This window comes from Microchirus variegatus (genome assembly GCF_963457635.1).
Source record: "Microchirus variegatus genome assembly, chromosome: 19".
NCBI classification, from domain to species: Eukaryota; Metazoa; Chordata; class Actinopteri; order Pleuronectiformes; family Soleidae; genus Microchirus; species Microchirus variegatus.
This window is the reverse complement of record NC_139820.1, coordinates 15,095,552-15,117,786: the sequence shown is the minus strand read 5'-3', so window position 1 is coordinate 15,117,786 and position 22,235 is coordinate 15,095,552. Positions and strand designations below refer to the sequence as shown.

At 40.9% G+C, this 22,235-nt stretch overlaps 1 protein-coding gene across 2 annotated transcripts in view; it reads right to left on the bottom strand.

Moving 5' to 3' along the window:
• Positions 1 to 11,095: 11,095 nt before the first annotated feature.
• Positions 11,096 to 22,235, bottom strand: part of ubap2a (ubiquitin associated protein 2a) — a 35,414-nt gene continuing 24,274 nt past the window's right edge. For both annotated transcript variants that reach the window (XM_083906432.1, XM_083906433.1), the window contains 12 exons: positions 20,622 to 20,661; positions 20,319 to 20,493; positions 19,137 to 19,188; positions 18,679 to 18,970; positions 18,458 to 18,549; positions 17,496 to 17,546; positions 16,073 to 16,166; positions 15,576 to 15,989; positions 15,302 to 15,406; positions 14,339 to 14,406; positions 13,437 to 13,628; positions 11,096 to 11,872 (listed from right to left, as the gene is read on the bottom strand). In XM_083906432.1, coding sequence (XP_083762558.1) covers positions 11,777 to 11,872; positions 13,437 to 13,628; positions 14,339 to 14,406; positions 15,302 to 15,406; positions 15,576 to 15,989; positions 16,073 to 16,166; positions 17,496 to 17,546; positions 18,458 to 18,549; positions 18,679 to 18,970; positions 19,137 to 19,188; positions 20,319 to 20,493; positions 20,622 to 20,661 — 1,671 coding nt within the window. In that variant the 3' untranslated portion in view covers positions 11,096 to 11,776. The remainder of the gene's footprint in view (positions 11,873 to 13,436; positions 13,629 to 14,338; positions 14,407 to 15,301; positions 15,407 to 15,575; positions 15,990 to 16,072; positions 16,167 to 17,495; positions 17,547 to 18,457; positions 18,550 to 18,678; positions 18,971 to 19,136; positions 19,189 to 20,318; positions 20,494 to 20,621; positions 20,662 to 22,235) is intronic.

Sequence of the window (22,235 nt, the reverse complement as noted above, 5' to 3'; positions counted from 1 at the left end):
CCCTCAATTACACAAAAATGAAATGAATACAATACAAAATTAAGAACTTAATTCATAAAAAAAAAAGAATGCTGGGGTGCACATCTGCTTTACTAAAAAATACACTGATGCAAAATGGTTAAAAAGAAAAAACATGAAATGAAAAATGGAAAAGGTTATAAGACCTGGTACTACACAAACGATGGACGGACCGGAGTCGCATATCCAATCCATCATTCCCATCTTTTAAAAAACAGACCCTGTTTTAGTCTGATAGCAAAAGGTATAGTATATATAAATTGGTATAGTGTCTTTTTTGAGCTGGAGTCATTAAAAAATCTAATCAGGTTCTTCTCTTGACCCAGACGCTAATTACAGACCTATATCTAATCTTCCCTTTGTTTCTAAAATCTTAGAAAAGGCAGTTACCAATCAATTATGTGAATATTTGCGCATTAATGTCCTGTTTTAGATGACATCATAGCACAGAAACAGCACTAGTTAAAGTTAGTAACGACATTCTCTTGGCCTCAGATAATGGTCTAGTCTAGGTTTACTCGTCCTGTTAGATTTTAGTGCTGCATTTGACACCATTGATCATCACATTCTACTGCAGAGACTGGAGCAGAACCTTGGGATCACAGGTGCTGCCCTCTGTTGGTTTAAGTCATTATTATCTGATAGATTCCAGTTTGGTCATGTTTGTATGGTGGCCCTGAGGTGCAAAACACAAACACAATTCACAAAACACAACACAAATCAAAAACACAAACGCAAATCACAAAACACAAACGCAAATCAAAAAACACAAACGCAAATCAAAAACACAAAAACATTAACTCAAAACGAAAACACAAATCACACAACACAAACACAAAAGCAGAAAACACGAAAACATTAACTGACAACGCAAACACAAAAGCAGAAAACACGAAAACATTAACTAACAACGCAAACACAAAAGCAGAAAGCACGAAAACATTAACTCACCTAAGCGCACCTCGCTCAGAGGGGGAACGTTCTAATAATGCACGTGAAACAGGATCGGACTACGTCATGAACTGTAGGCGATGCGGTGGGAAACACCGCTTCAGGCAATGCCCCGCATATGGAAAAGTTAGTGTAGGGGAAAAAATAATTTTGCAAAAGTGTGCTTATCCAGGCAAAAGAAACAAATTATGGAAGAGAGCGAGCAAGACTATGATGAGGATGACATTCTATACTGACACTGTAACTGTGGAAAATGAGGCCACTTCAACGCTGGAAGTTAGTGTGAACACAGTAAATGTAGACAGGTGGATTGTGCCACTTACAGTAAATGGCACAGAGATTCACATGAAACTTGACACAGGAGCTATGGCAAATCTTATCACTTTGAAAGACTTCAAAGCTCTGCGCCACAAGCCAGTCATAGAAAACAAAAAAGTGGGATTGAGAGCTTACAATGGACAAATGATTGAAATACAAGGCGTATGCAGGTTACAAGTCCAGAACAAACATATTAAGAGACATTTCCTTTTGTGATAGTGCCTAAAGAGAAGGACTCCTTACTGGGGGATCAAGCATGTGAAGAAATGGGACTTGTTAAGCGTGTTCTAAACATTGCCAAGACGGAGAGAAAAGTACAGTCACTGCAGCTGAAAAATGCAGGAGGCACCACATCACAAGCAGACAACTGGGATTTGCAGTATCCCAACGTTTTTGATGGCATAGGAGTGCTGCCGTTCACATACAGCATTAAACTAAAAGATAATGCTAGACCTGTGGTGCATGCTCCACGTCGAATACCTGTTCCGCTGAGACAAGATCTTTGCAAAGAACTGGACAGAAGGGTGTCATTAAATGTCATTCAACCCACAAAGGGAACCACGGAGTGGGTCAACTCAATGGTCTGCATAAGAAAGCCAAATGGAGCTCTCAGGATATGAATGGACCCAAAAGACCTAAATGAAAACATCCTCAGAGAACAATATCAAATTCCTAAGAGAGAAGAGATCCTGAGTGAGATGGCTGGGAAATAGGGGTTCACGAAGCTTGACGGGTCACATGGATTTTGGCAGCTGCAAATTGACAGTGCAAGTGCAGACCTATGCACCTTCAACACGCCCTTTGGGCGCTACAGTTACCAAAGACTCCCCTTTGGAATTTCCTCAGCACCAGAAATGTTTCACTGTTCAATGGAGAATGTGTTTGAGGGACTGGAGGGGGTCAGGGTTTATATTGATGATGTCATAATATGGGCGGAGACCCAAGAACAGCTCAACAGCAGAGTGCACAGTGCACTTCAGAGAGTACACAAGTACGGGCTCAGATTGAACAAGGAGAAATGCCAGTTCAGCACACAAGAAGTCACGTTTCTTGGGGATCGACTGACACCGGCAGGAGTACAGCCGGACATGAACAAAATCAAAGCAGTGACTGACATGCCCCAACCAACGGACAAGAAGGCAGTACAAAGAGCATTAGGGATGGTGAACTACATGGGAAGATTCGTGCCTAATCTTGCCGCAAAGACTGCTGCTCTTCGCCAGCTCCTGCAGTCAAACAGAGTGGTCCTGGCACCAGACACATGACAAAGAGTGGAAAGAAATCAAGGACATTCTAAGCACAGAGCCAGTGTTGGCCTTTTTTGATCCAAGAAGACGCGAATCTCCACGGACGCTTCAAAAGATGGACTGGGGGCCGTCTTGCTGCAGTATCATGATGGGGCTTGGAAACCAGTGGCTTATGCTGCAAAATCCATGACAGAAACAGAGCAAAGATAAGCACAGATAGAGAAAGAGTGTCTGGGGCTCGTTTTTGGCTGTGACAAATTCCACTCTTATGTCTTTGGCTTGCCATACATTGAACTTGAGACTGACCACAAGCCACTCATAACTATCAGCAAAAAGCACTTGAATGAGATGACACCAAGCATCTAGCGTATGATGATGCGTCTACAAAAGTATACCTATGAACTGTCATACAAGCCGGGAAAATACCTGGTAGTGGCTGATGCTCTGTCAAGGGCCAGCACAAGGGCTGCACAAGGACTGAACACAGACGGCACAGAGGAATATGAAGTCATAAGAGGCCACGTGGATGCTGTGGTGGAGGCTCTACCCGTGAGCTGTAGCCTGAAAGAGAAAATAGTAATGGAGACCGCAGTGGACTGCCAGCTACAGAAAGTGATATGGCACATGTGAAATGAGTGGCCAAAGCAAGCGTACTACTCATTCCAGGATGTGTTTGCGGTAGCTGATGGCATGTTGCTGAAAGGTGACCAAATAGTCATCCCAACAAAGCTGCGGAAGGAGGTCCTCCGAATACTGCATAAAGGGCATTTGGGGATAGAGAAAACAAGGAGACTAGCCAGACAGACTGTTTACTGGCCAGGCATGAATCGTGACATAGCAGAAATGATCAATGACTGTGCCACTTGCCTTACCTACCATAACAGACAGCAAAGAGAACCGCTGCTCACAGACATGGGGGCAGAGCACCCCTGGGAAAAAATTGGGACAGACCTGTTCCATTTCAGAGGGAGAGAGTATCTACTGATGATCGACTACTACTCCAACTATCCTGAGATGGCTATGCTCACGAGCACAACAACAACAGGAGTAGTTAAGCATATGAAGTCCAGCTTTGCACGACATGGCATTCCAGGAACGGTTGTTTCGGACAATGGGCCTCAGTATGTCAGTCAAGAGTTCAAGCAGTTTGCCAGAGAGTATGGATTTGAACACGTCACAGTAAGCCCACACTTCCCACAGGCAAATGGCAAGGCAGAAAAGTGTGTTCAAATAGTGAAAAGTCTTCTGACAAAGGCAACTGACAATGGTGAGGATCCTTATTTGGCTCTGCTGGCTTATAGAACAGCACCTCTGGCGTGCGGAAAATCTCCGGCTGAACTGCTCATGGGCAGACGACTACAGACACTGATCCCAACATTGAAAAAACATGTCTCCACACCTGTGCTGGAGTCCATGAAAAAACTAAAGGATAAACAAAAGAGATACTTTGATCGAACAGCAAAAGCAATGCAACCTCTGCAGGTGGGCGACAGAGTCAGAGTTTTCAACACAGAAAGACAGGACTGGCAGCGTGCTGGAACAGTGCTGAATGAAGTGGCTCCGAGGTCCTACGCAGTCCAGACGGACACTGGGGCAGTGTTCAGACGAACAGCGAATTTGAGTTAGTTTGTTCAACTCAGAGTAGTTTCACCTCGAGTTAAGCGCGTGCACCCCAAGTATAAAAAGACAGCATGAATGGAGCCCCATTTCAACGAGTCACCATGACAACAGGGAAGCGGAGGGTGACGTTCTTCACCCACTGGAGTTGGAAATATTAATGCGTGAGTTTGAGCATGTTTTTAGAAGGAAGTGTAACAGCAGCAAAAGAGAGAGAGACGGCATCTGAGAACACTGCTGCTGATGAGGAAGTTTAAATTTCGTCCTTTGCACAATCACAATAATATTACAGGGGGAAACTGCTTGAGTTGTAGATTATTAATTTATTTATTTAGGTGTAATCCCGCGGGGGAGAAGTGCACTTGGCCGCAGTTTAATATGAAACACAAAAACATTGTTCAAACAGGTAAGACCTCGGTATAATCTCATGGGATTACCTCATTTTGATCATGTTTTACATAAAGTAAATATGAAGTGGCTTTTTGACTGTACAGTTTTATCACCAACATGATGTTTTCACACATAAATGACTTCTCATTCTTTATATCATGTTCAAGTGCTCTGCATCTATGACGTTGTATAAAAGAAACATTTGTAAATTTGTAAGTAATTAAAAAAAAACGCAGCGCAACACACAATTTCTGCTGTGATGTGAGAGCGTGACTCTGGTTGTTAATGATGAAATGTAAGGACTGATTAGGTTGTGAATGTAAATGATGAACTGTGACGTGAAACAGTTCCGCTCAAAAAGAAAAGTGTCTGGAAATGTAAGAACATCTATGAGGTCTGATAATCATCTCCTGAAGAATATTTAATTCTCTGCGCAGTAATGCTGCACCTTCATCCACCGGATCACTGTCAAAAGGACATGGTCGTGAAAATAGTCGCCACGTAATAAAACTTCTAATGTAGACGCAGAACTATACTACGCCAAAACTCTGCTGACTGAATGAATGAGGAAGTCAAATGCCGTGTGTGTCTGAAAGAGGGCGGAGACAGAGAGAAACTCAAGGTTTGCGGAGAAAAACCTGCTCCCAACCAGGTTAGGTTCAAAAAGCATGTTACCATGGTAACTGACCGAGAGCTTAAGTTACCTCTCTCTGTTAAACAAGCTAGAGTTACTCCTCTTTCTCTGGTTTGACTTACCTCAAAACTCAGAGTTTCCCTCATTTGAGGGTTAACAGACTCAGGGCCTGATTTACTAAGATTCCAAATAGCGAGCGCTAAATTGCTTGCGCGAGCAGAAAGACTGCGCCCGCTACTGGATTACGTTTTGCGGGTGAACTACGAAGATTGCGGCCGCAATTGACTACAGGGCGCAGAAGTGGTTAAGACCGCCCTATTTAAATGAGGATTTTGCGCGAGTCAAGAGTTGTCAACATGGAGAAAGAGCAGACTCAACGGAAGCGCAGAATTAAATTTGAAGCCACTGAACAGAAAGTGACGTTCTGCGATGAGCAGATAACTGGGATCGAGGCACGACGCTGAAGTTAGCATCCGATTCGCCAGCCTCCGATTCGGCACTTAAGGGGAAAGTTAAGGGGAAATAAACTTGATGCGCAGTGCGACTGTTTGAACACTGATTGTCTGTTTTTTGTGGCACTTCTTGATGTGAAAACATTTTAGACATGTTAGGTAAGACATTAACCTTGCATGACATCCACTGTTGTATTTGTGAAGCTTTTATTTAATTTATGAAAATTCTAAAGGGGAGATTTAACTGTTTTTGTTTTATACTCAGACCTCATTAGAATAGGTTCTGATCCAAAACCACTGTACCTAGACTTCTGAAATCTGGACTAGATTAATCTACAGACCCTGAAGATTCATAAAAACACACTCTCTGATTTGTGAAACCTTTATTTTATTTGTGAAAATGCAATAAAGGCACATTTCAACGTTTTTTCAGCATATAGACCACTTTGGACCAGGTCCTGATCCAAAACCACTGTACCTAGACTTCTGAAATCTGGACTAGATTAATCTACAGACCCTGAAGATTCATAAAAACACACTCTCTGATTTGTGAAACCTTTATTTTATTTGTGAAAATGCAATAAAGGCACATTTCAACGTTTTTTCAGCATATAGACCACTTTGGACCAGGTCCTGATCCAAAACCACTGTACCTAGACTTCTCAAATCTGGACTAGATTAATCTACAGACCCTGAAGATTCATAAAAACACACTCTCTGATTTGTGAAACCTGTATTCTATTTGTGAAAATGACAAAAATTGGACATTTCCATGTTTTAAACAACTTTATTTTTCCATCAAACGTCTGATGGACATGAAGAAGTCTTCTTTCTCACTTCAATAAAAAAGTTTAAAAAAAAGAAGTTCTTTACTACCAACACTTCTCTTATGCACAAGTAATAGGAATACTGTCCTTCATGTATATAACGCCATAAATTTAAGTCAAACAGCTGTTGATGTACCTCTGACAGCATAACACTGAGCATGTATTTGATCCTGTCAGAAGACACCATGGTGCAGACTTCTGGAGAGATGGTGTGACAGCTGTCAAGGAAGTCTGACAGGTACTTCACAATCTTGTCCAGCTGCCCATCATCATCGAAGATGATTGGGACCCACCTTTCTTCAAAAGAAAAGTGGGAATCCTCCTCACTGGACAGGATTGCCTGTAAAATATAAATGTTTAATTCATTATGAAAGTAATTATACATGAATATTTAAAAATGTTCTGTCCAGGTCCTGTTTAGGATGGTCCAAAGTGGTCCAAAGTGGTCTATATGCTGAAAAAACGTTGAAATGTGCCTTTATTGCATTTTCACAAATAGAATAAAGGTTTCACAAATCAGAGAGTGTGTTTTTATGAATCTTCAGGGTCTGTAGATTAATCTAGTCCAGATTTCAGAAGTCTAGGTACAGTGGTTTTGGATCAGGACCTGGTCCAAAGTGGTCTATATGCTAAAAAACGTTGAAATATGCCTTTAATGCATTTTCACAAATAAAATAAAGGTTTCACAAATCAGAGAGTGTTTTTTTATGAATCTTCAGGGTCTGTAGATTAATCTAGTCCAGATTTCAGAAGTCTAGGTACACTGGTTTTGGATCAGGACCTGTTCTAATGAGGTCTGAGTATAAAACAAAAACAGTTAAATCTCCCCTTTAGAATTTTCATAAATTAAATAAAAGCTTCACAAATACAACAGTGGATGTCATGCAAGGTTAATGTCTTACCTAACATGTCTAAAATGTTTTCACATCAAGAAGTGTCACAAAAAAACAGACAATCAGTGTGCAAACAGTCGCACTGCGCGTCGGTATTTTGGACAGCTCCATCATTACCTGAGGTATCAAACAAAGAAAACTATGGACAGTGGATGTTGCTGTAAAAAAAAAAAAAAAAAAGAAGGTGCTGCGCTCTCCTCCTGACTCACCTGCAGCTCACTGACAGCTGCCAGGGAGCGAGTTCTGCTGTTTCTATGGATCTAATGGATGAGTGACTTTCTTGTCAATAAGTAAATAAATAAATAAAGCGGATCATCACAACGGCTTTTTAGTCCCAGTCCGTCCCTGGTTTCATCTGTGTTAATTCAGTCAGGCTGAGTTTCCATTACGCGTGCCAACAGCCTTTGATCTGACGTCAGAGGCGACGGGACAATCGATATAGATGATATATCTATAGCTGATTCAGATAGTTACATTAAATAGTGATTGTTGTGATTATTTATTGCATTTAAATGTGCCTGGAACTGGAAGGGTTAGGGTTAGGGTAACTTGCCTGTAAGGTTTTGGTGACGTTCGCGCACTGTGCCACCTGCGCTTCGCCGTGCACCGAGAGTGGACCAGGTTAGAGCTGGACCCGTTAAGGTAAAGCGGGGTCTTAACCGGGGAACATAGGTACGACCCCTCCTTGAACCACAAACTGCAGACCAAGGTAAGCCCATACCAGTACAAACACGCATTTCTCCTCTGAATATCTATGTTTAATTTATTCAGATATACCAAATAAGAAATGAATGTGCGTCATCTGTGAACGCGTAGTTGAACATGCTCTGGAAAAGCGTAATTTCCTGATTTACAAATATATATAACTATAAATAACCGCAGCCATGTGCGCGCCGCGCACCGCTGTGCCAGTTAAGACCTGCCTTTCAAACGTGCTAAATATAGACGCAAAAATAAACACCGCAATCAGTTTCAGGTTTGATAAATCCCTTTGCGCGTGCTAAAATAACATATTTACATTTTCCCCTCCCATCACACGCAAAAAATATCGTGTAAACGCCCCATATTGCATATGCATTAAGGCAAGAACGCTAAATCGGTTGCGGGTGCTATTTTACCCGTCTGAGGGATGCGCTCCTCGTTGCGCTCTGTTAGTAGATCAGCATCAACGTTAATCTGCGTGTGCAATCCAGTTTGCACACGTTTTTGCACGCGCAAAGCTTTTAGTAAATCAGGCCCTCAGTTTTCACTAAACCTGCTTTGTGAAACGGACCCCTGGAATCAACTCCAGAACTTTTTTCTGTTTAATTGAAGATGACATAATGAAGGAATAGCCCACACCTGTCCATGAAATAGCTTTTCAGTCAATTGTCCCATTACTTTTGGTCCCCTAAAAAGTGGGAGGCACACATATAGGGTGTTGTAATTCTTACACATTCACCTGATTTGGATGTAAATACACTCAAATTAAAGCTGAAAATGTGCCGTTACTGCACATCTTGTTTGTTTCATTTCAAATCCATTGTAGTGGTGTATAGAGCCAAAAAGAAGTGAAAGTGGATGTCCCAATATTTATGGACCTGACTGTACATGCAGTCGGTGCAGTAAAGACAACAGCATCATGTTCTGTGATGAATGAGACATGGTGGTAAATAAGAAGTGTCTCTGAATGTCTAATTATGTGCGGTTGTCTCATACATTCATGATTATTTAACTTAAGGAAGAATCCATTCCCAATCCACACTTCATTATCTGTATGTTCACTCATAGTCATAGTCAATAGTCCTTAAGGAGGGAGGCGCTATTGCAACAATTTAAAGTTCAAAACAAACACCTAAAAGTAAACACCTACCTTGTGCATCAGTCTCCTGCGTCAGCATATCAACCAGAACCAGAGCAGCAACTCTGTCTTTATGTGACATTCTTAGGTGTAAATAAAAGTGCACACTCAGACAGTGATGGTGGAACAGTGGACGAGCGAGTCATCTTTCAACTGGAAGGCTGTGTTTGATTCCTGGCTCTACTATAGCTTTACACATCTTTGAGTAGTCATCAAGAGGAGAGAAGCACTTTATAAACACAGACCATTCACCATTTACATCCTCAGACTGTCCTATATTCAGGGTTTACACAGATTTACAAAATAACTAAGAACTAAGCCTCAAGTGAGTAAAGTCTCAATTAGGGATTGCACAACTTTTTGCAGATATCCGCTATATATATACGCTTTTGTCGCAGCGTCACACGCAGCGACAAAAGGGTCATAAAACCATGTCTTACTTTAATAAACACAGACATGCTGCATACCCACAGAAAGGTCAGAAACTCAGCTAAAAGCTCATATAAACCATTATGTTCATGAAACACAGTTCAAACACAGATGGATCAAACCTGCAGGAGCGAAAAACAACGTTACAGCGCACACATTGAAAAGCGGCACCAGAGCGTCTAGCCTGATTATGTAAACAAAAAAAACATGTGTTGACTGGACAACGGAGAATCCACAGATTCCAGTGGTATTTTTATCACTCTACGACCAAGATTCACGGATCCAGCCCCAAAATAAGAGCAAAACAACTGACTTTCAAGAAATACAAGCAGAAATGTTGTCTTACCTTTGCTGTTTATCAAAACAAGTTATTTCCACTGGAACAAAACCACTTCTAATGAAAAACTACACTTCCCAGCATTGAGGACTATTCCCGGTCTGATTGATCATTACAGAGCGACATTAGATCGTTCTGATTAGAGAAAGACGAATGTCCGCACAGATGCTTCATATGCATTTATGTCCATTTGAATCGCTAATGAAGTGATTCACACGCGTTTGGATTCTACCGGTTTAGAAGTTTAAAACGAGCTGTCAATCACCCACATTGACCAAAGTAAGCCAGAGCTATGGCGTGCACAGCTCATGTCCACATGTTGTTACATGACCTCCATGTGTTTTTAAGCTCCTACTGCATATTTTAAAGGTGATGGTTGCTTTAAAGGCGAGAGAAAACAATCCTTCATTTATGCTGTGATCCATGTGCATTTACTCTGACACAGTGGCATCTACAGTGAAACTTACACCTCTGGTGGAATCTCACAAGTGTTATCTGTAGTTTGATATCAAGATAATCCACATAGAGCTTGTAACTGCAGAGATTTACTCTATTTAGTTTGGGCATGTCATTTTAGAGCAGGGACTCCAAAAAGAGGATCAGGGAAGAAGAGATAAATTGTATATGCTTTTTTTTATTGTTATTATATTGTTTATTATTATTAGTTCTTCTAATATGAATATAAATATTAAAATATATATTTGTTTCCCAATATTTCCATGTCATATGAGGCAGTGACTCCAAACCAATACAATTCCATTACTGGCCTAGTTTTTTTAGGAGCTTCTGACTGAACAAAATGAAGTGGTACCATAGTCCTATAGGACACACCTTTCTTTTGTTTGATTGTAGTGTTTCTCATATCATTCTAACACATTTTGAAAATTTTAGCTTTTATTTTGACAGGTACACAGTGAAGAGGTACCAGTTCTACTGAGGTGAACTCTCCAGCATCTCCAAAACTACTTATTTTCATGTCATGTGATTCACCAACAATGTCGAATCTTATTTTTCTCAATAAAAGAGGTCTGAAACCAGAAATGTGTACAAATATTGATGCCAGAACTACTCACAGCGGTCAGAGATTTTAATTTGGACGACAAGGATAAAACCAATGTTAAAATGACATCAAATCCATGGCCTATCTGGTCAAACCGGCCAACTTGTAAGAGTTGAGAAATGAGACAGATGGAGGAAAAAGGGGCAATAAGAAAAAAGTTAAGCTATCAACTCAAGTCACCCTCAGTATCAGGATTCACAGATGTGGGAGACCAAAAATTACAAAAACTTATTTCTTCTAAAATAAAAAAAAGGCCTTTGCCATGAAAATGATGTGTAAAATCTATGTACATCATTCTCAGTTCTTCATGTATGCATACAAAAGAAAATCCACATCACAAGATGTTTGTGTTCAAGTATATTCACCAACTTCATCTCTATGATTTAAGCGTTCTTCTTTTTCCTCTTTTCCACATTTGTTTTGAAATAAAATGTCCTTCCAAATAAAAACAAAATTCAGAAAAAACACATTTTATGTCCTACCAATACATATATACTGTATAAATACATACATAAATATATTTTACATACAACAGCCATAAATTTGAAAAGGGGATATACAGAGTAAAGGGGGAGGAAGGAGTGTGTGTGTGTGTGTGTGTGTGTGTGTGTGTGTGTGTGTGTGTGTGTGTGTGTGTGTGTGTGTGTGTGTGCGTTAGCTTGAGATGTAAAATGGTTTGTCCCTAGATGATCTTTGTCAGTCGTGTGTGTGTGTGTCAGTCTGTCCATGCACATACACACACAAATGCACATCAGAGGTCACCTCAACTGGCCCAGTAGGGGGAGCTGCCGTAGCTGGACTTGTTGACTTGGCTCTTCTGCTGCAGGCTGCTGGACTGACCGCGCTGGCTTGGACCACCCTGACCAAACACACACAGAGACACACACAAGTGAACGCCTGACAGTCCACTCATCTGACCAACAACTGCAATATGCTCCCAAATATCACTTGTATCAAAACTTCTTCATAAATCCAAATAATTCAACAAACATTAAAGAAAGATGTGAAGCCAAGAAGCAACAAGGGCAGAAATATTTACTGAATGTCATGTGAAGGACAACTCGTGCTAATATTTGAAGAGAATTCAAAGTAATTTCCAGATACCTTTGAACGGTTCAGATAATCACAAAGATGGAGCGGACGCAAATTATGCTCATCGTCATCTCAATATATTCTGCTGATTGTCATGTCCCGTGTTAGGTGTTAGTCAGTTAGTTTATGTTTACTCCTGGTTTTATTTTGGTGAATGGTTTTTGTGTTGTTCTGTTCTTTTTGTGATATTAAATCAGATCCACAACTCGCCCTGGGGTAATACTGGATACTGGATAGAGGGAAGAGCTGCAAGTGATTTGTTTCAGACTTTGTTGACAGCAGCACTGAAATGCTTCACGGTGAACCGGTTTAAACCTGAATCACCCACTCATAATCTGTGGACTCAGGCCACTATGGTCCCAGCTGGACACAGCACGGTTTAGGTTGGTTTTCCACTACAAAAAAGTACCTACTCAACATGGACGGAGTTATCACTGCACAGCTGCATGAAACTGCAGTGACTTTGTTTTACACGCAACACACACACACACAAACAATCGAGTAATGAGTGACTTGTAAAGCAGTTGTTTTCAGTGTAACTGAATCATTAGAATCAATTAATTAAAAAGATTTGCTCAGTACTTCCTCCATGATGGAGCACAGACTCCGTCTGACACAGTCTCTGGACTGAAATACAGCATCAGGGTTTGTGATGCTGCTCGCTGAAACACAATCAGCAGTGCTGTCCCTAAACACACCAGAGTCCTCTGTTTGAGATTTGTCTCTGGTAGTTGTTGGAGATTAACCCACGTGTTAGGATTGTTAACTACTTTTAACTGATCTACAGTTCAGCACTGTTCGGCTTGATCCTTCTGTAGGACGTCTCTTCCTATGACAGAACTCTGGCCAATCAATAGCCGACAGGTGACGTCATAGTGCCTAGTACCTACTCAGCGCGCTTGGAAACTCGCCAGTACTAAAGAAAGTACCTGCTCTGGCGAAAAGTACATAATACATGTACTATGCTAGTGGAAATGCTACTTAACCGTGGCGTGCCGAGGTGAGGCAAATAGAGCCGGTGGAAACACGCCATTACTCCCTGAGGTTGAAAAAAGATGAAGTCCAGTAATGAGTCTTTTCATACAGTGAAAACCCCAATAATGTCAAGACTTTTGTATTGGATTGCATTGATGTACTGTTAACTGTTTATTTATTTAACTGAGGTTTATTCCTCCCCACTATCGCCAAGTGTCACTGAGTTCCTGTTGGGTCTCTCTATAATAATTGTATGGTCTTACTATGAAGTGCCTTGAGATGCATGTATGAATTGGTGCTTGTCTAATATAATAGTAGGGGAAACACTGCATGATATGGTACAAACCAAGTGTTACCTGTCCATCCTGAGCTAGATGATGGTGCAGCAGCTGTGAGTGAGGTTGCTGGTGAGGCAGGATGTGGAGGAATGGGGCTGGTGCATAGCCTCCAGGGGCTGCTCCAGGGTTCATAGGGCCCGGACCCCCCATCGCTGATGGCAGGCTGAAGGGAGGAGGAGTCCCCGCATGGAAACCCTGCTTATCAAAAGACTGCAAACAAAGAGGAAACAACATTAACATTACTTAAAGCTTTGCTGACAGGTAAATAATGTTTAAACTAAGCATGTATTCATCTTAATAGTTAAGAAAAAGTGATGAATTCATACATTATTCTATGGTCAATAAATCTACTGTTAATGTCAGTAATAACTGTTAACTGAGAGTTAAAAATGACATTGAAAGACTGAAGTGTAAATGTCTGTCTTTAGTTCACATTTATTATAGGTTTCTGTGTCTGCAAATGTGAACCTCTGTTTCCCTTAAAAATGACACTTTATTTATAACAACACTAAATAAAGACTACCTAAGCATACTTTACTTTTATTAATGCTCCTTGTGGCCCAACATTAACAACAGTATATTAGTTAATACATGGTCAAACATGCTCATTTAAGACTCATTTAATGTTCTTATGTATTTGTATTTTGAAGTGAAGGATTTTAATAAGGAATAAGGCTCATGAAGCGCATTAATAAAGGTTAACAATATTTAATAAATGCGTCAATAATGTTTATTCATTATTCCCATGAACAAAACACAGTTATTACTGTGTAGCTTTATAAACCCTTAACATTATTGTTGTTTAATTCAAACATGTATCAGTGGGTAAATAGCATTTACTAATGTATAAATGACCCTTAGTGGAATTGTAACTTGACCGTTTATTTGTAAAGTGAGCAGCAAAGGTGGATGAGATTTACCTGAGTCTTATTGTAAACACTTCCACTGATGTCTGGCACTCCCGAGTTACTGGATGTCACCGAGACACCTGGCAAAACATCAGCAACAACATTCATTTACTCATATTCAATCTCCAATTAGATTGAAATGCATTCTGGCATTTGCCAGGCTTCAAAAATGTCTCACTCATTAACATACAGTATGAGTGAAGTGCCACAAGGAGCATCCTTCCATTCATTACAGGACCTCATGATTTATGATGATTCTTGTTCATATCTTAAAAACATCATAAATGAGTGTAGACTTTTACCAGTCGCACTAATCACAAATGATTTCTCCAGGATAATGTGACATACATTTTTTCATATCGTCTCACGCCTATTAATCAGTGGCCGAAGAAAATTTCAGGCATTTTTTTCTGATAATGATAAGGTGACCAATTCAATAGCTGCATAAAGAAAAACAGTATCAATGTGTTGTTAGGTGATTAACAGAGTCCTTCTTGTGTCCACTAGATGGCAACTTGATAAACAAATATTATTTACATGAATCTAATGTATGATGTAAAACAGCTAAACAGGACACAAGATGTGTCCAGCAACCACATAAAGACAGGGGCAGCATATTAAGTCAAGTATTTATTAACTGACCAAGGATCAAGAGCTTTCACTTTTACCAGATACATACAACAAACATATGACAAGATAGTGCAGTCAAATTAATCATTAAGTGTAAAGGAAAGTGCAGAATTGGATCTTTAGATGTGTTGATAAATGCATCTTACAATACTCTCTTGCTGGCAGAGACGACTGAAAGGAATATTAGTATAAGGATCTTTGGAATTGATGAGGAAAAAAAAATATTTCTCCTCCTAGTTGGGAGGGCGTCGCCTAAATCGCCTAAATACACCGTCCGCCCCTGCTATTAATAAACAGTTTATGAATCATAAAAAACTCATGTGTAATACTGGAAACAGTGAATACCTTTCCCTGGCCCAGTAACAGCAGATTTGGCTTGTGCCTGTGATGAGGAGTTGTAGCCTTTACTGTAATCCACTCCAGCTGGCCCTGTTGTCAGCTCCTCATACCCTGGGAGGGAAAGGAAGGGAAAGGAAAGGAAAGGAAAGGAAAGGAAACAGACATCACTGCATGTACTTTCAAAATTGAGTCAAATGACATAAGTTGTTTTTAAAAATGAAAAACAGAATCTCCAACATTGAAAAGAAAAACTTGTGTTCATTCAGATTTGCACATTAACCTGAGCTGAAGGTGTGCTGGCCATAGCCACTGGGCTGCTGCGTCTGCTGCTGGAAAGGACTCACTGGCGGGTTTCCCAGGCCGAGGCTCATGCTGTGTTGCTTGGCTGAAGCCGGTCCTGGACCTCCGGGAGGAACAAACATAGTGTGGCCGTATTGGAAAGCGGCAGCACTGGGCACAGCCCCGGGCACTCCGGGGTAGTAAGGCAGGCCCGTGTAGCTGTAGCCTGGAGGCAGAAAGGCCTGCTGACTGTTGTGGTGCTGTGTCTGGCCCTGGGGCTGAGGCTGGGCCTGAGGAGGCTGAGGCTGGGCCTGGTTCTGGCCTTGGTTCTGGGCCTGGGGAGCCTGTTGGCCTGCCAGATTTGTTGGCGGGGCTGGGGAGGTGGAGTCATTCCTGCCAAACTTTGTGACTTCACCTGACAAAGAGATGCAATATGAGAATAAACACTGGATCTTTTGGAATTTTAAAACAAGGCCAGTGGAGGGTGAGGTGATTCACCTGAGTAGGGGTTGTTGGCAAGGCTCCCGTCTCTCCCAGAGAGAGCTGCTGTGGGGCCGGGGAATGTGATTCCATAGTAATCCTGCAAGGAGGGCTAAAAGCAAAATAAAATCAGGATAACATTGTGATTGTGACATACTGACAGTCATGCACCCTGCTTCTAGGCTTGCTTGCTCTCAATGAACACATAGTTGTCATTAGGTATACAAGGAAAAACTGATGTAAGCCATTTAACCCATGGACGCCGGGAAAGCATTGCCGTACTTCTACCATTGACGCTGGGAGAGCGGCTGCGCGTTTTATTCTCTCATAGACGCCGGTAAAGCAGATACGTCAATTTTCGGGGGTATAAGGGTTCCTCGCGACATTGTTTTGAAATTACTTTGCGCGAACATGGAGGACTTTGACAGCGGAGAGATTTCTAAAGGCAGTGATTTTGAGGAGTTTCGTCTTCGATGACGTCATCGCTGATAACTTCGAACGCGCTGAACAAAATCGACCGGCATTTATGGTTAAGACATAATTATGTTTGAAGACGACGAGGTCAGCGATAATGACGATAAATACCACCGTCAACGACGGAGTGTTTACAACCGCGCACCAGCGGTGACAGTGGATTTACCTACAGATGCCACAGCGCTGTAAGCACTATCACCATCACATGTGAAGCAGACTTTAATTGTGCATTTTTGTATCTAATCTAAATAAACTAAATTTCACAGGAAAGCCACAGATGTAAGCTCTCAAATCAGTCATTTAGTAGCCATTGAAGCTCAGGTTTTAGAGGCATTTTTTCCAGGTGCTTCAGGCCTTAATGGGTTAACAGAGAGCTCATCAAGTATTTTCTGAATGTGTTACACAGAAAATACAAAATGATAAAAGTGAAGCTTGTGTCATTTTATAAAACTCTCACTCCCTGCAGCAATGACAATAAAAAAAAACATTACAGCACACACAAGTTGTTAATCAGTCCTACCTCCATCAGTAAGTTTAGTTCAAATGTTTTATTTTGTGACTTCAGACATATTGCCTCAGTGACACAAACTGACCACATGATGAGGCCTGTGTCTGTGTCCCCCCATGAGCTAATAACACTTTTTTCCTTGTGAGCGTGAAGGGTTTACAAACTTCCGTCAGAAAAGGCAGTTTAATGGCTAAATAACGGAGTAAGTAAGTTTTATAACACAAATCTTTGTGCAGAGGTTAAAATAGATTTATTCTCATGTCCCCACTGACAGCCAGGTTCCCTGTGACGGCAGATGTCCATGTCTTAAGCTGAATACCAGTGTAGGGGAGTGAGTGCCCCATATAACAGTTCTTTAAATAAAACAAAATCCACACAAAGAGATGAACTAAAATGTAAATGATGTCAACTATGATTTCAAGTTAAGACGTTTCCCATTCGCAGGACCCTAAGACTTACCATTGGCAGTCTGGACTGGAGCACATGGAGGTCTTCATAGCCATAGATCTGCTATAGGAGGACACAAAGTGACAGTGTTGTTTCAAAAGTAAAAAAAAAAATATCCAACATTTTTCCAAACATGAACACTCCATCTTCATGACAGCCTTAATTTTCTGAGGAATACATGGTTGTTGCCAGTGACCCTGATCATTGATATAAATAATCATATGTAGTTTAACATCTTCAAAGCAGCTTTCAGACCTGTACTGACCTCTCTGGAAATGTTCTGTATGTGAGACTGCAAATGTCCACAGTATGGCTGTCACATTATGGTCGGCAAAACTTTAAATGACCAAAAGAATCATTATTTGGTGAGATTCCATTGGTCATTCAATAGCAGAGGAAAAATAGACAGTCTACTGGGAGCTGCATCATGTCAAAATAATGTCTAAATCTATTGCTGAACCACATATGGCTTCAATTTGAAATGACATACAGAGTGCTCACACTCATTTTACTAGATTATTGTTCTTGTTAATAGTTAAAATAATGCTCTAATGTATTGACATTCAACAAAATGTTCAGATCATCTCCGCTGTTCAAATACATTCACAATCATTTCTGCATTGGCTTAAATGTGTGGTTTGCTCCATGTGCGGCCACATCTGTTGATAAAATGCAGGCTATTAGTAAATGATGACTTGCATCCATAATGCTGCATTACTGCCATTTTCTAAAAATGGCAATGGCCTCCTGCATGTCAAGCTCCATCTCCTCACCTGTTTTCTCTATGGAGATTATTTCACCATTGTGAACACGTCCCACCCTGACAATGTCCCAATCTATTTGTCTTAAGCAAACGGCAAACTCTGACAAATGTCTCAACACAAAATGGCTCCAGACAATGGCTCCTGACAACTGAACTGAAAGGAAAAGAAAGTGGCATCACACTGGTTTTAGATGCCGAAAGGACTACTTACTGGGTATGCTGGCAGCAGCCCTCCTGGGCCCATGATATACTGGTTGGGCAGTAGAGGAGGAACTCCCTGGGACAGGTTAGGAGGAGCTTTACCTGTTAAAACAATCAGTCAGCAACCATCAATTTTCTGAAGGTGGTTGTTCTGAAGGTGCTTTTATGGTTGTTATACAGGGACTTAAGAAGTCCATCATGACCATCAGTGTCTGAGGTGTGGGTATGTACCAGTGGAGGAGAGCAGATGTGTGTTCCTTGGTGCAGAGAGGTTGGTAGTGGTGATAGCTCCATTGGAGCCAAGTCCCAGTGCTGTGCTGGCGACAGCGGCAGCAATGGCAGGAGAGTGAAGTCCAGCATTGCTGCTCATGTGGCTTCCCATGCTTTGCATGTTAGCCAGGTGGCTGATGCTACTGTTGCTACTGTTGTGAGCTGAGTGGTGTGCTGAGACCGAGGGCTGTGAGGAGGTGTAGGAGCCAGAAGAGGGTGCTAGGGACTTCAAACTGCTCTCAACACTAGTGTACTAAGGTGAGAGAGAGAAAGACAGACATAGGTTTGAATTTGAAGCAAGTTTATACATTCTTGGGCTGGCCAATATGACTTTGAAGATTGTATTAATTAAAAACAACGGAATGTTCACTTGCACAAGATTATAGAACTACAAGAAGATTTAGCCTTGAGGTACATACAGTGATGGAGTTGGAGCCAAGAGCTGAAACTGAGGAATGGCTGCTGACGTAGCTACAGAGTGAGACAGAGAGGAAAGAGTGACGCTCAACACTTGGTCATTCATTTGCAGTACACAGGACTAATTATATATTTATATATATGATAATATATAAAAGTGATTATACACTACTACAAATGTGTTTTTGGGTATGGTATTACATTTTCTGCAAATATGCCCTTTGACCCATTGAGATTAAGATCTCTTTCACAAGGGTGACCTGGCCAAGAAAGAATAAGCATTGAAGTATAAGAGTGCAACTAGATAAACATATAGAGTGCAGGAGTTGTGGTCACAGTAACAATTTAAGAACATAGACTAGGGCTGGGGGTTATGGCCTCAAATCAATATCACGATATATTGAGCAGCTCACCTCGATAACGACAAATAAACGATAAGTTCGAAGTTGCTAAATGACGTCATCACCTAATTTGCATAACTGACCATTTGCCTGATATAAGTGTCCGAATGTCTTAAAGGGACATGAACATACAGGCAGCCTGCCTACCTACACACACACACAGCCAAAAACAACTTTTATTTTGTTTTCTTTTTTTTTAAATTATCGAATGTATCAATAACGTTAAAATTACGTCGATTATCGCCGTAAATTTCGAAAATGATACATTTTCGATATATCGCCCAGCCCTAACATAGACACTGTTAAATGGATTTCTGTTGAATGTCTTTTAAGATGGAGTGGAAAGCTCCCAGTGAAATAAAAGCTTGCAATTTAAGTTCAGTTAGGAGGGTATTCCAAGCAGAGGGGGCAGAGAAACTGAAAACTTTTTTTTTTTTTTTGGTCCGAACACGTGGAGCAGACAAGTGCAAAATGTCATTGGAACGTAAGGCATAATGGCCTCTGGTTCTCTGAAGAAAAATGTTTAAATAGGCAGGAACCAAGCCAAGAAGAGCCTTATAGACCAGAGTCATCCAGTGTGTGTAGCGTCTTACAGACAGGGAGGACATGGAAGCTTTGGCATACAGCTCAAAAATGGCAATTAAAGATGTAAGGGGCTGTGTTTTAACTGTGCACACTGTTGACACTTGGATCAGGTGGGATGGGTCATAAAAATTACTATTTTAGATTAAAGTGGGTGGAGTGCAGGCTTTAAAGGTGCATAATCAATTGAATTGTTCTTACCTATTGAGTGAGTTGAGTTGGCTGGCTGATGGCAGGTCCTGTGCCAGGCTGGACAAGGTGGTGGCGCTATGTGCAGGAAGGGTGGAGGCTAAGTGAGAGGAGGGTGTTGGGGCACCGTTGGTGCCAATGTTCAGAGATGGTGACTCTGGCTTTGGTGTAGAGGACGCAGATGAGGCTAAGAGAGAAGAAATGTCTCATAAATCACATTTAGAACAGTATAACACCTGAAAAAGAGAGATTGTAGAAGACCTTTACAATTCCAGAGAAAGAATCCAACAAATAAACCAGTCATTGGTAACCTACTGTCTAGAGCAGCAGATGTCCTTACACCATTCAAACCATTCTGGGGATTAAAAAAAAAGAAAGAAGAAGTCACAGCAAATGAGTGTGTATACAAATACAGAATTTATTACTATATCTATAAGCAAAAAGTATAAATAGGACTCAAAGTGTAGAGGCTCTGACACGTCCCCTGAGGACCAGCTCAACACACAGATGCACTGAAAACGTGGATGCCAACATGGACACAAAAAAAACAGGTTTTTGCTACTTAACTAGAATCAACTGACCAAATAAAAACTACATGTGCTTAAGTATTTGATATCTTAAAAAAAACTCATGCTGCTTTATTTAAAATTTAAAAGCCTTTTCTGACTGGAAACACTTGTGTCACTGTGTAAACCACTCACTCTCCCAATTTAGAATTTAGCAGAGGCTGTGCAAAAGTATGCAGAATACTTCTGCAAGAATGCAGAATACTTGAGTAGAGCACTAATGCAAGAATGCAGTAGTGCTCCGCTGTTAAATAAAATTTTAGGGATGTCACAATACCACTTTTTTTGTACCGGATACCAGTAACACACTGATGCCTGCTGATATCTGTCTGATCTGTCATGTTAGACCTTTTAAACTATGAAGCTGTAAACAACACATTCGTGCCATGTCAAGCAATTTCAAAGACATAATTCTCCAACTGTGCAACAAATATTTTTCTCCCATGAAGAAATAAGCATGCGATATGGGTTTGGACCGATCGGCTCATCCCTAATACAACAAATTTTTCATTTTAGGCAATAGCCCCTTTTCCACCAACATTACCAGACACTTTTACTGGTGGGAAATTCCTGGTAATTTGTTTGGTTTGCGTTTCCACCACAACTCAAAGTTCTCAATGTCAAACAGACTCAGAGTGTTGATGACGTACAATCAAAACATCTAAGACTGTGGCAAATCACATCTGAGTGGCAAAGCTGAATGCTCTTTTCCATATTTCTGTTCTAACACGTGGAACAGATAGATGGAGAATTTCACAAGAACAAAGAGAATAGTGGCTTTTAGTTCTTTGAAGAAAAGTGTGCAGATATGGAGGAACTTATTCAAGAAGAGCCAAATCGATAATAGAGCCAGTGTGTCTGTCTGCGTACACTCAGAGAAGAACATAAAGTTCACAGTGATGAGTGAGTCGACAACAACCAGTAACAAATTTCAGGGCACAGTGATAAACAGTGATAAACAGAGTTCAAAACTGTAAACATTTGTTTCACAAGACCCGTTTCATTTTAATAAACAAGACATAACTATTGCAATTTTTTTTCTCACCTCGACCTCATAATGTATTTGTTTCTTTGCATTGCACTTAATGTGCATGGGAGGGTGCGTCATAATTTGCTTTCACTTTCGTCCAGTGAGAAAAGACCATTAGAACGATATGTGCTTTCACGTCAGCGTCTCCAAAAGTGTCTAATAACACCAGAAAAAGTCGCTAGATTTGTCTCTACTCTTGAGGGAACTGCATACTCGATAAATATAGCGACAGAGTCGCTAAATAAGCAACTTTTTTTTTCAAAGTCCAAGTTCCCCCGTAAAGACAAATGACCAGAAGTAAAGGAGCCGACACTCTGTGCAATCATAGTCAAG